This window comes from Mirounga angustirostris, unplaced genomic scaffold (genome assembly GCF_029215605.1).
Source record: "Mirounga angustirostris isolate CCGP_5_RB_7025 unplaced genomic scaffold, mMirAng1.0.hap1 SCAF_17, whole genome shotgun sequence".
Taxonomy (NCBI): Eukaryota; Metazoa; Chordata; class Mammalia; order Carnivora; family Phocidae; genus Mirounga; species Mirounga angustirostris.
This window is the reverse complement of record NW_026991725.1, coordinates 22,126,115-22,138,055: the sequence shown is the minus strand read 5'-3', so window position 1 is coordinate 22,138,055 and position 11,941 is coordinate 22,126,115. Positions and strand designations below refer to the sequence as shown.

The 11,941-nt window shown below is 51.8% G+C and overlaps 2 protein-coding genes across 10 annotated transcripts in view; both read right to left on the bottom strand.

Annotated features, from left to right (window-relative positions):
* Positions 1–1,232: 1,232 nt before the first annotated feature.
* On the bottom strand, positions 1,233–8,130 carry SLC35B1 (solute carrier family 35 member B1). The gene is made up of 9 exons (XM_045889104.3): positions 7,710–8,130; positions 6,935–7,038; positions 6,283–6,413; positions 5,752–5,782; positions 5,022–5,179; positions 3,911–4,037; positions 3,036–3,142; positions 2,724–2,877; positions 1,233–1,495 (listed from the first exon to the last, which is right to left on the bottom strand). The coding sequence occupies exons 1-9, from the start codon at positions 7,922–7,924 to the stop codon at positions 1,443–1,445; spliced, it is 1,080 nt and encodes a 359-aa protein (XP_045745060.1). The 5' UTR covers positions 7,925–8,130; the 3' UTR covers positions 1,233–1,442.
* A 2,581-nt stretch (positions 8,131–10,711) lies between these two features.
* The window catches only part of FAM117A (family with sequence similarity 117 member A), a 62,463-nt gene continuing 61,233 nt past the window's right edge, over positions 10,712–11,941 (bottom strand). For all 9 annotated transcript variants that reach the window (XM_064582836.1, XM_045889105.3, XM_064582837.1 and 6 more), the window contains one exon: positions 10,712–11,941. In XM_064582836.1, the coding sequence (XP_064438906.1) occupies positions 11,641–11,941 (301 nt within the window). In that variant the 3' untranslated portion in view covers positions 10,712–11,640.

Genomic DNA, 11,941 nt, shown 5'->3' with positions numbered 1-11,941 from the left:
GGTCACACGCTCTGACCACCTATCCAATCCACAGAAGACAGTTTGGAAGGACTATCAATCCAGAAGGGAAGGGGCTAATCGAGGCAAACTTTGGGATGAAAAAACCCAAAAAAAACAAAAAACCAGAGGGGAGAGGGGTGGAGAAGGAAGGAAATTCAGCCAGATGTACTTAAAACCTCTTCTCTCAAGGAGGAGTTCAAAATGCGAGGGGGCCTTTGGGGGCGGAGCTGCAGCGACACCAGGGCCCCTAGAGAGCAACACGAGTGCCAGTGAGGCTGGCTTGAAAGGCTGGGGAGGGGTGGTGAGGCAGCCGCTCAGGAAGGAGGCTGGGCTCCCAGCTGGAGAGCCAAGGGGCTGGGGCTGCTGAACAGATGGAGTGAAAGTTGCAGCTGGTGGCAATGCACTTTCATGTGTAAAGTTTGGTCCGTGGAGGATTGCGATTTCCAGCTCTGAAGGCGGCCGTGGGCAGGTGGCTCTGCTCCATGCTCCGCCTTCTCCCCCCACCGCCACCCAGGAAACTGGAGAGAGGCTCTGTGCCAGCACCCAGCCACCATGCCTTCCGCCAGCATCCCTTTCAACAGGCAGAAGCTGGCATGGGGACACCTTGGCGCGGCCACGGCGGCAGAGGACGGCAATGCTTTAGCAGCCGAAGGGAAAAGGGGAATAGGATTAATCCAGCCTCCCCAGGAGGGGACCAGGTGGACCGAGAACAGATTCGGAGACGGAGGGAGGGAATCGACCTTCCCAAGCTGTTCATGATACATACACTGGGTCCCCACTCGGCTTGTCTGAGCTCTGGCTGAAGAGGAGGCCATGGGGAAATGTGAAAACACAGCAGACTCTGAGGCTCTGGGCTCATTTCCCCCCCAACCTCAAGGGAGGTTTCTTGAGGAAAGACTGTATCTGGAGTTTTTAAAGAAATATTTGCCCACCAGAGCTTGAAGTGATAAAGTGATTTTGACATTCTCTGGCTCTAACAGCCAGCCACCTGTCCTGGCAGATTTAGACCCTCACCTGCGGGAATAGAGGCCACAAGCCCAAATGCAAAACTAGTCAAGTTCCTCCCTACAATGCTTGGACTCTTGGGGGAATTAGCCACCCAACCGGGTTTCCTACACCTGAGAGGGAGCTTGGGCAAAGAGCATCAAGCTCTGCCTCTTCCCATCCCCTTCTCTCTTCGCGTTAGGTTGTGCTCCAGGTCATCCAGAACAGAAACTGCCAACTCTTTTAACTCTTGTTAAAATCAAAGTGCCTTTTTTTAGAATATGTGATTTTGCTTCCTTTTCTTAAAAAACAAACAAAAAAAACAAAACAAAGAACACAAAAACCAAAAACAGACTGGAACCCAGTCCTTTATCCCTATTGTGTCCATTTGCCCAAGAGATGTCCATATTTGAGATAATAACTTAAATATTCTTGAAGTGGAGGTAGTCTCTGACTTCCTAGTGGGATGTCTTCTTGGCTCCTTTCCCAAACTTGGCATCGAGACCGAGACCTATGAAAAGGGAGAAGATGGGCTTAGCCTTACGAGGAGAAATGAAACCTACCAATGGTTTTGACAGTGGCATGGGGGGATGGGAAGGTCAGCCTTGGTTCTCCAAAATTGGGGCTTTAAAGAAAACTAACTCCAAACACTGGTTTTATAGAACTCCCTCAGAGAAAAAGTATGGCATCAAATGAGAAAAATCACCAAGACACAGGTAATTATGTATATATAATAAAATACAGTAGAACTAAAAGAAAAAATGTCAAAACTTTAGCTAGTTCTCTCAGCTCATCCACAGCAGCACAACTTGGTAGGGAGTAAGTTTAACAATTTTATCCTGTTCAGTGTCTGAGGAAGCCCATGTCACTGGAGGATAAAATGAAATGCTCATTAGGAAGGGTGGATTAGAGGCAATGCTTCCTTTCCTTTTTTAAAAACATCTTCTCTAAAATAACTAAATAGGGGCGCCTGGGTGGCTCAGTCGTTAAGCGTCTGCCTTCGGCTCGGGTCATGGTCCCAGGGTCCTGGGATTGAGACCCACATCGGGCTCCCAGCTCCGCGGGAAGCCTGCTTCTCCCTCTCCCTCTCCCCCTGCTTGTGTTCCCTCTCTCGCTGTCTCTCTCTCTGTCAAATAAGTAAATAAAATCTTAAAAAAAAAAAAAAAAAAAAGAGCATCTGTATTTAAAAAATAAATAAATAAAATAAAATAACTAAATCACTTTTTTTTTTATTTTTAAAGATTTTATTTATTTGACACAGAGAGAGGGAACACAAGCAGGAGGAGTGGAAGAGGGAGAAGCAGGCTTCCTGTGTAACAGGGAGCCCAATGCGGGGCTCGATCCCAGGACCCTGGGATCACGACCTGAGCAGAAGGCAGACAGACGCTTAACGACTGAGCCACCCAGGCGCCCCACTAAATCACTTTCATAAATATACATTTCAGGAAAAGAAATATCTAAAGCTCTCTCACACGGTACCTGGGTGGCTCGGTCGGTTAAGCGTCCGACTCTTGATTTCTGCTCAGGTCACGATCTCAGAGTCCTGAGATCGAACCCCGAGGTGGGCTCCACACTGAGCGGGGAGGCTACTTGGGATTCTCTCTCCCTCTCCTTCTGCTCCTCCCCGCTCCCTCAGTCTCTCTCTCAAAAACTTAATTAATTAAAAGAAAAAAGAAAAAAGCAAGCCCTCAGACTGTTGCTGCACACGCCCAGACACGTGAGCTCTGCGCGGAACTTACCCAAGAACACGAGTACGGTGCCCACCCACTGCAGCTGGCTGATTGGGTTGGCGAAGAGAATCACAGAGGCCAAAATGGTGAAGAACTTTCGAGTCGTGGTGATGATGGAGCAGGTCAGGGGGCCAAAATACACAACTGTCATGAAGATGAAGCTCTAGAGAGACCGAGAAAGCGGGGTCAGGCTGGCTCTTGGGGCTCTGCCCCAAGGTCAAAGTCTGTGACAGGACATCAGGGCTGGGCTTGCCGCCCTCTTCTTCCAGCCGGGTCGGGCTCCCTTGGGGAAGCCAAGCTACCCGGTCTCGAGGCACTCACCTGACCCAGGGCACTGGTCAGGCCAAAGAGCAGGATGTTATAGATGACGGTAGGGTATCTTTCGGCAAAACTCAAGAACTCCCAGAGCTCCCCAGTAAACAGGATTCCTGGGAATAAATGGCAAAGGATGAATGGCGCACCCTGTGTGCCTGCGTCAGCGCACGTGTCTACACGCAGCCCAGGAAAGTACTCCACGGAACAAACAGCACGTCGGGAAGTGCAGGGACTGAGTTCACACTGTCCTGTCAGGCAGCTTGCTCCTAGTTTTCTGATTAGACAAACTAAAGACTCTTCCAAGAGAGGCTTGGGAGTCAACTAGCTACTTCTGCCAAAGTTACTGGTAGCAGAGATCCTCCGATATTGGGGAGATACTGACCCACACATTCCCAGCTCAAGGCAGCCCCACGCATGGCCACCTCCAGCCATCAGCAGCCTCCTCCGTTAACCCCACTGTGCTGTACTAAAAATACTTCCCGCGGGCACCCAGATTTGAACAAAGGTTGGGAAGCACTGATTTAAAAGCACATACGTTCATATTCAAACTACAGTCCGTATACACCAAATACCAGTATGTCATCGCTATCAGAAGAAGGTGAGTTCCCAAGGTACCCCTGTGACCTACTACTACATGTCCCCCCAAGGAAACTGGCACAGGTCTACCCATGATTGTGCCAATCATGAGGAGCAAGCAGAGCCCGCCAGGGAAAGTTTCTCCAAGAAGGTTTTCCAGGGGCTTGGACAGAAGGGCATCTTACAGCCGAGACAGGCCTCCGGCCTGGGCAAAGTTAGCAACGAGCACCCGCGCTAGGGATTGACTGGAGGATGGCAGTCTGCCCTCTGGTGACACACGGAAGAACAGCAGAACCGCTCCTTACCAGCTCCCAGCAGCAATGTCGACCAAAGGTTGATATTCAACATCATGTGGTTGGAGCCTGTTTGGTAATGAGCCCGCATGTGGTCCTGGGAAACGCCTGTCAGTCCATCCAGGGTCAGAGACAATAACTGGAAAAGAGAGGGTGCACCCTGCAGCAAGAAGGCCACCAGGGCCCCTCCCTACCCCAGGACACAGGACTCTCACTTTTCTGAGACTCCTCACAAAGCCGCTATCTTAAGACAGAGTCCTCAGAACAAAATGCTAGCATTCGGTCACGGGTGGAGGGTCCGGAGAGATCACGCTCACTGCCTCCTGCCCCACCCAGGCACCAGAACGACAGCCTATCTGAGCCACCCAGTAATGTAATCAGAGTGGGATGGGAAGCCTAGCACTTCCCAAGGCAGTGCCACGAAGCCTCGTGTGCAGGGGCCTGGAACCCGTGCTGAGCCATGTATTTTCCCGTGAGAGTAGAGAAAGGACATGTGGTACTGGCCTGTTAGCCTCCTGGCTTGGAGGAGCGCTCCAGACTAGATTCTCTGGTCACACTGCCCAGATTAGAAGCCTGGGCCAAGCTAGCCACTTCCTCTGCCACTTCATAGCCGTGTGACCCTGGCAAGTGACTTAACCTCTCTGTGCCTCAGTGTCTTCATAGGGAAAATGGAAATAATAACATATATAAGGTTATTGTTGTAGAAGTTAACCAACTAATAGGTAAACCACTGGGAACAAGGCCTAATACACAGTAAGCAAGAGCTATTATAGTATTATTTTTAAACGCTGGCTTCCCGGTTTCTCAGAAAGCCACAGTGAGTGACACGCTATTCCTTCCCTATTCGCTCTCATGTCTCTCCGGCCTCACACCAGCACTTAAACGCAGGTCTCAGAGTCACCCCTTCCCCTGGAGAGCTGCGTTTTTGCTCAATATTTCAGGCTTACCACTGTGGCCTTAGGAGAGCCGGGGGCCATGCAACAAGACACAAAGCCGAGAAATGGGGGGCAAGGAGCATCGCAATCTCTCTCTCGACACATAACTGGCCTTTCACACGCCCAGGTGGGATGCTCCTTGGTTGTGATTACCGGAAAAGGCTGCCTTTCCCACCAGGATCACATACCAGAAGCAGTTCTCCGTAGCCAACTGTGTGTTCTTCCATCCCAACTACTTGCTTGGGTTTGTACATGAAAAGGGCCACTCCGGCCACAATTAGCAACACACACAGGTACTTGGCCTTTGGGTACTTCTTCTTCAAGAGGGTAACTCCAAGGAGCATGACTACAGGGAAGAAACAGTGAAAAATTCGGGTACCCACAGGCATTGATGAGCCCAACACTGTCCTCTTAGGAGACTCCTGGGAGAAAACAATGTCTGAGAAGGAAGGCCTACAGAAGCTAAGAGGAAGGCGCAAGGCTGGCACCTGGATAGAGAGGATTGAGCAACGGGGGGAACAAAGGGTAGAAGGCAGGGAAAAGGCAGAGAACAAAGGTGAAAGATCCAAGAAGGGACAGGGAAAGGGTGGGGACAGTGGATGAGAGAGAGGTTGAGAGAAAGAAACTGACAATCAAAATGGGACTCAACTCTAATGACAATGTAAGCACCCAGGACACCAAAATGACCGGCACAGGAAGCAGACTAGGTTGGTCTCTAGCTTCGGGCCCATGCACATCCAACACTACCGGAAGCGATACAGAGGACAGGATGGCAGGGGGAAGGGATGGAGGGCCGGCTCTGGAGATAGCTGTGATGAGATGACGACCCCGAAGGGATACACAGCTCTAGCAGAGGAGTAGAGAGCCTGCTACAGGAAGAGTGAGGATGGTAGAGGGAGACCATCTGCTTCCGCTTACCTGGGATTGGCTTGCAGGATTTACCAAGGACCTGAAATGAAATCCAGCACATAGTACCTGAGCCTCTGGGATGTGCCAGGCACTGTGCTAGGTGCTCTGTTAAGAAAAGTAACTGTGGGGCGCCTGGGTGGCTCAGTCGTTAAGTGTCTGCCTTCGGCTCAGGTCATGATCCCAGGGTCCTGGGATCGAGCCCCACATCGGGCTCCCTGCTCAGCAGGAAGCCTGCTTCTCCCTCTCCCACTCCCCCGGCTTGTGTTCCTGCTCTCGCTATGTCTCTCTCTGTCAAATAAATAAATGAAATCTTTAAAAAAAAAGAAAAGAAAAGAAAAGAAAAGTAACTGTGGGGCCTGCACCAGAAACCACAGCCTATCATGGCCAACCCACCACCACTAGACCGCAGATCTATGGTTCTTTGCCCTCTGAATTTCTCCAACACCTTCTCTTTTGTTTAAGTCACGGACCTGAGCGAAGAATTCTTAGGTCTTTTCAAACAACTTCTGAGCCAACCCTCATCACACCCTGAGATTTCACCTGAGTTGGATAGTTGACGAACTGTAGTGCCGAGTTGCTGGAGACCATGGCACCCAGATAGGAGACAGAACAGGCGGCATAGAGCCAGCTCCGGGTACGATCCACCCTCGCAGTGTCAAAAACCTGGATCACTGGGAAGAGACAAAAAATGTGTAAGAGAAACTTGGTGAACTGAACCAAAGTTGAAGCCACGTGAAAGGAATGTGTCAAATAAGACGAGAAGCACAAGATATTTCTGTCCTCTTAGACTGGGAAATCTCTGAAGATTATTCAACTCTCCAATCTCACCTACACCTAACACAAGACCACATGCAGAGCAGGAATGGGGGCTCATTCAGTTCAAGGGACTCGTTAGCTCTGCTGTAGCCCCCAGGGAACAGAGAGAGCAGCTCAAAACATGTTTGAAGCGGAAAGATAAAGGAAAATCAAAGGGAAGAAAGAAGAAAAAAATTAAGTATTCTCAGTGGGGATTCGGCACACAGAAGACCCATTCTCTGCACATTTCTGACTCAGAAGTTGGTCTAATGTAAGGAAATAGGGTTGACTGAACAGAGAGGCTTTGAAAACGCTAAAGAGGGTGGGAGTGCTGCCAGTCAAACCTTAAAGGTGGACAGGGAGGGGGCACACAACAGATTACTAGATAGGTACTCACAGATCTTGGCAAACACAGCATTGATCACACACTGAATGAAGACCAAAGTTAAGGCAAAAGTGAACGTCTCCTGCTTGGCTCCCTCCCCATACTTTCCTCTTGTTCTAAGAATGAAATGATGAGAAAAAAAAAGGAGAAGAATTAGTGTATTTCACTCAGTGTCATCTAGTATGTGTAGAGTCACCGAAAGCTTTAAAACGATTTTGCTTCTCTGGATGTAGGAACTGTCTGGTAAGGTTCACTGGCCTCATTCACAAAAGGGGCTGATTTTATTGGATCTAGAAGCCAGACATCCCAGCCTGCTGATCCCGTAGCTTAGGGAAAGAATATCCGTAAAGGATGGAGCTAGAGGAAACGTGGAAAATTAGACGGTGAAACGAGGTACCCCAAGCAGCAGATGAAGGGATTTGGGCTACAGCAGCAAGGCCGGGGGCAAAAGAATCCGCTGTCCGCAAACATCTGGAAGTACCAAAGAGGAGCTGGCACAGGCAAGGAAACCTGTGTGTGTAACGGGGTACTACTGCCAGCCTGTAAAGCCCAAGCCCTTAGAACCCTAGGGAGAAAAGCAAGAGAAGAAACATAACCAGGTCCCGAGTATCCGGAGACCAACTTTGGCGTTTGGGAAATCTGAGCAGGCTCAGCCGCGGCTGCAAAGGTGTCGGGGGCTGGGGGCGGGCAGGAAGGAACAGCCGGGCCAGGGGCGGGGGGCCCGCCAACCGGGCCAAGGGGCGAGAGAAGGGGCAGGTCTGTGCTCCGGTCCCGGCGATCCGCTCACATCTTTTCCTGAAGGATCCCATAGTAGAAATAGCAGACAAAGACACCGAGGAAGCACAGCGGCAGGCGCAGCCGGTCGGGCACCAGGGAGCTGCTAGCGGCCATGAGACGCCCGGACGACCCGACCGGAGACCCGCTCACAGCCGGCAGCGGCAGCGGCGGCGGCGGCGGCGACAGCTCCAGCCGGACATCGCCGACCGGCGACAGGGGCCTCATAGGAGCTGCATGCGACCGCCGCTCAGTAGGCCCCAGCAGCCACCGCCAGAGCTGCCGGCTCAGGGCCTCCGAGAGGGAAAGGCTTCGGGACCCAGAAACCGTTTCCAGGGAAAGGAGACCCGCCCTGGGACCTCGGCTTCGCCCCTGATGGCCGAGGGAGCCACCCGCCCTGACATTAATGCTGTGCCCTGGAGTCTTCCGATCAGGCAACTTCGAGGACAACTGCGACCCAGAGCTCGACGGGATGGCCTAGGCGTTACGCGGGCGGGGAATGATGACGTATAAGGATGTGGAGGTCACCAATTGGCTGCGCTGTGCGAAGACAGACAGGTGAGCTGGAAGGAGGTGCGGCCGGCCGGGTTAATCCCAGTCTCTTCCCCAGTCGGCGGTCAGGCTTCCGCTGGGTCCTAACGCCAGGAAGTCTCAGTGGACCCTCAGCGCCCCCTAGCGGCTGCCCCGCGTCAGCGCCTCCCCTTCTGCAAGAAGAGCGTTCAAGGCTGCCGTTTGAGAGCTGTCCTCCTTCTAAGGGCACATCACTAGGCTTCCAAAGGGGTAACCTACGCGTGCCGCCTACATTCCGAGCGACAGTTTTCCCAGCCTGGAAACTTGGGATAGACAATTAGCAGCAACCACCTGGTCGCCTCTCGACTGTTCTGAGGATTCAATGAGCTGAGGTTTGTGAAAGTGTTTCAAAAACTGTAAAGTGTGCTATGCAAGTTTAAGGTATCGGTAGTCATCACACTTTCTCAACTCTGGTCTTATTTCCTCACATCCAGGAGGTGGAAATGGAAGCTTACCAAAGTGGATGTTCTCCGGGGTCTTACACCTCACCAGCAATACAACAAACCCTCCTGCTGCCCTCCAGATTCTTTCCCATTCATGACCTCCTTTGGGGGCCCCTCCGTCATCCCAAGTGTTGGCCCTCCACCTGCGGGCACCAAGAGCTAGGGCAACACCCCAGGACTTTCCACTATAACCCCCGAACCCCACTTAAGCAATGGACTCTGGGCTGCTATCTGGGTAGAGGCTCCTTCTCTGCTTCTGACAGCCCACTTCTTTGGCACAGCCTCAGGCAAAGGAAGGAAACTCAGGTCAGCACCACACCCATCACTCCAGGCCTGACTCACTAAGGCTTTGGGGGCAGGCCAAACATCTTTCGGGGGAGGGGTAAGAAATAGAAGATAGGGTCTGTCCTCAAGCCCCTGTCTCCTTTACATCAGTGCGGATGGGGCCCCCACATTTGCTCTCCCCCCAGTGGCTCATTCCACCCAATCAGTGTGATTCCAGGGCACCAGACAGGAGCTGGGGTGAGAGACCTGGGTTGCAGTCCCAGCTCTGCCCCTTCACTAGCTGGGACTTCAAACAGTTCTCTTGACCTCTGAGTCAAACTAGTTTCCTCATCTGAAATTAATGCAAAAATAGTAACAAGTGCGAGAGCGCTGTGGTTAGAAGCAGGGGCACTGGATTCAAGGGATCTGCTTCCCCATCTTAGCTCCCCCACTTCCTATCTGTGTCTTGGGGGTAACGTTATACAATCTTTCTGTCCTCTTATCAGTACAGTGGGGTTTATCACATTTCTCTCATTGGGTTGTTGTGATGTTTCGGTAACGTTTTATGTCAAGCACTAACAGGGTATCTGATGCTTACGGGGCCAATGAATGGTAGTTGGGATAGCCTGCCTTAAGAGTTTGTCTCGGGTGCCTGGGTGGCTCAGTTGGTCAAGCGACTGCTTTCGGCTCAGGTCATGATCCTGGAGTCCCTGGATCGAGCCCCGCATCGGGCTCCCTGCTCGGCAGGGAGCCTGCGTCTCCCTCTGACCCTCCCCCCTCTCATGTGCTCTCTCTCTCTTTCTGTCTCAAATAAATAAATAAAATCTTTAAAAAAAAAAAAGTTTGTCTCGAGGTCTTCTGACATAGATACAATTTTAGTTATTTTTTTTTAAAGATTTTATTTATTTATTTGAGAGAGAGAATGAGATAGAGAGAGAGAGCATGAGAGGGGGGAGGGTCAGAGAAAGAGGCAGACTCCCTGATGAGCAGGGAGCCCGACGTGGGACTCGATCCCGGGACTCCAGGATCATGACCTGAGCCGAAGGCAGTCGCTTAACCGACTGAGCCACCCAGGCGCCCACAATTGTAGTTATTATGACTGCCCTTGGGGTAGTCAACTTTTCACCCATACAGTGGGGATAATATGTCGTGAAAAAGTTTGTAAAGCGTAAAGCACCATCAGAATGTTGGGATGATTATTCCCATTTCTCCCCAAAGCCTCTGAGCTCTTACAGGTGCAGCACTATAAAGCTGAGAGGCTGCAAACCCCTCTGTGTTGTGGGTACTCACGAGATGGAAAGAATACTCCAGTAGAGCTAAAGCTTCCCTAAAACTGTGCCAAGAGATTCAACCCGATGACTGCTCCCTGGTCCTGTTCCCCTTGCCGGTGCGCACCACAATGTCAAACTTGGTCACCCTCACTTCCCCTCTGAAACCCACTCTCCCTAGGGAGCTTTTCCAGACTCATCCAAGAATAAATGACTTGCCCCACTGACTTCTTCACCCCACCTTCCACCACCCCCTTCATTCTGGACAGCCTTTCCGTGGACCCTACTTCTTAGATGTCCATCTAAAGAATCCAAGCCTGGTGACCTGAGGACAGGGACTCTGTGCATCCACGTTAACACCCACATCCACATCATTATTTGTTAAGTAGAGACCCCTCTTGAAGACAAGGATGATCAATATCACACGCTCAATCCCCTCCCCGCAAAAAATGTTTAACAGAACCTCAAGCTGCTGGGAATACTTATTTATTTGGTCTATTAACACCAAGATCTGCAAAAAACAACTTCTAAACACAGGATAAGAAAACTTGAACATTAACATTCTTCTTCAATTTTGTGTAAGCTCTGCAGTACGGAAAATATACAAACTTCAAACAGCTGCAAAAATAGTGTCTTTGGGAGAAAATAGAGTTTCTACATCGATACAAGAAAAATAGGCATTTTTCTACTCCAACCCAGTCCCGGGGCAGGCGGAGGGCGTAGAGTCGCCGCTTGCCACCTGGAGGAATACCAGCTCTCCCTCTCCCCCGCCACCCACCTGGGGCTGGGCAAGCTGGGCTGCTTCAGACAATCTTAGGGTGAAAGCGAGATGAAAATGCCACTTGGGAAAACGCTTGGTTCCCCCCTCTGCCAGCAGCTGGATTGGTCAAGCGTTAGGGCCCTTTAGGGCTGCTTTGGTCAGCTCCTCCAATGAGAGGGAGGCACGGGGATGGGCGCTGAGAGGATGGGGCTATCTATCTTCGGGTCTCCTCTTCCATGGCTGTGGAGGAGAGGGAAGGAAATCTGCAGTGTCCCCTCTCCTTCCATCATGGCCAGCTTGCTCCATGACAAGGTCAAGAGCCCCACAGACAGTCCTTTGGACTCACACCCAGGGGTGGGGGACCCAAGACCTTCGGGTGAGTTTTCCACCAAGTGAGAGAGGCGGCAAGAACACAGATGCGACTTGTGAGCTGCCCAGCTGCTAGTGGAGAAGGCAGGTCCCCTCACATTCGGAGGGGCTGGTGTCCCTCAGAAAGAGGACCCGGGGCTTTGACACAATAAATGAAAGTGCTCGAAGGCCGAGAGGGAAGGGCTCCTTCATCCCCCACCTCAGGGGAGCTAGGGAGGGGCCTGCCACCAAGGCACTGGTCTCCATGGTGAAGTGGTGGGGTTGGGGCCCTCAGACCACCAGGGAACTCTGGAAAAGCACGGGCTCTTCTGATGGCGGGGTGCGCTGCCATGGCTCGAACGGCAGCGAGGAGGCTTTGGAGGCCTCTGGATCCTTCCGAGGCGGTGGCCTGGGGCTGGCAGGGGGAAGGGGGGACCCCGGACTTGAGGGGCAGTTACGGAAAATGAAGCCCATGCTGGGGAAGAGGGGCTTCATCAAGCTGACGGGGCAGAAGGCCGAGCCGGTCGGGTTGAAATGGACTTTGTTCTTGTCAGGACAGGAAGTCAGGAAAGCCAGGTCAGGGCCTGGGGAC

Coding starts and splice junctions, on each gene's coding strand:
- SLC35B1 (XM_045889104.3), bottom strand. CDS start 7,924: ATGAGGCCCCTGTCGCCGGTCGGCGATGTCCGGCTGGAGCTGTCGCCG. Junction 7,039..7,709: donor GGGATCCTTCAGGAAAAGAT/GTGAGCGGATCG, acceptor TTTCATTCTTAG/AACAAGAGGAAAGTATGGGG. Junction 1,496..2,723: donor CACCGTACTCGTGTTCTTGG/GTAAGTTCCGCG, acceptor CCCTTTTCATAG/GTCTCGGTCTCGATGCCAAG.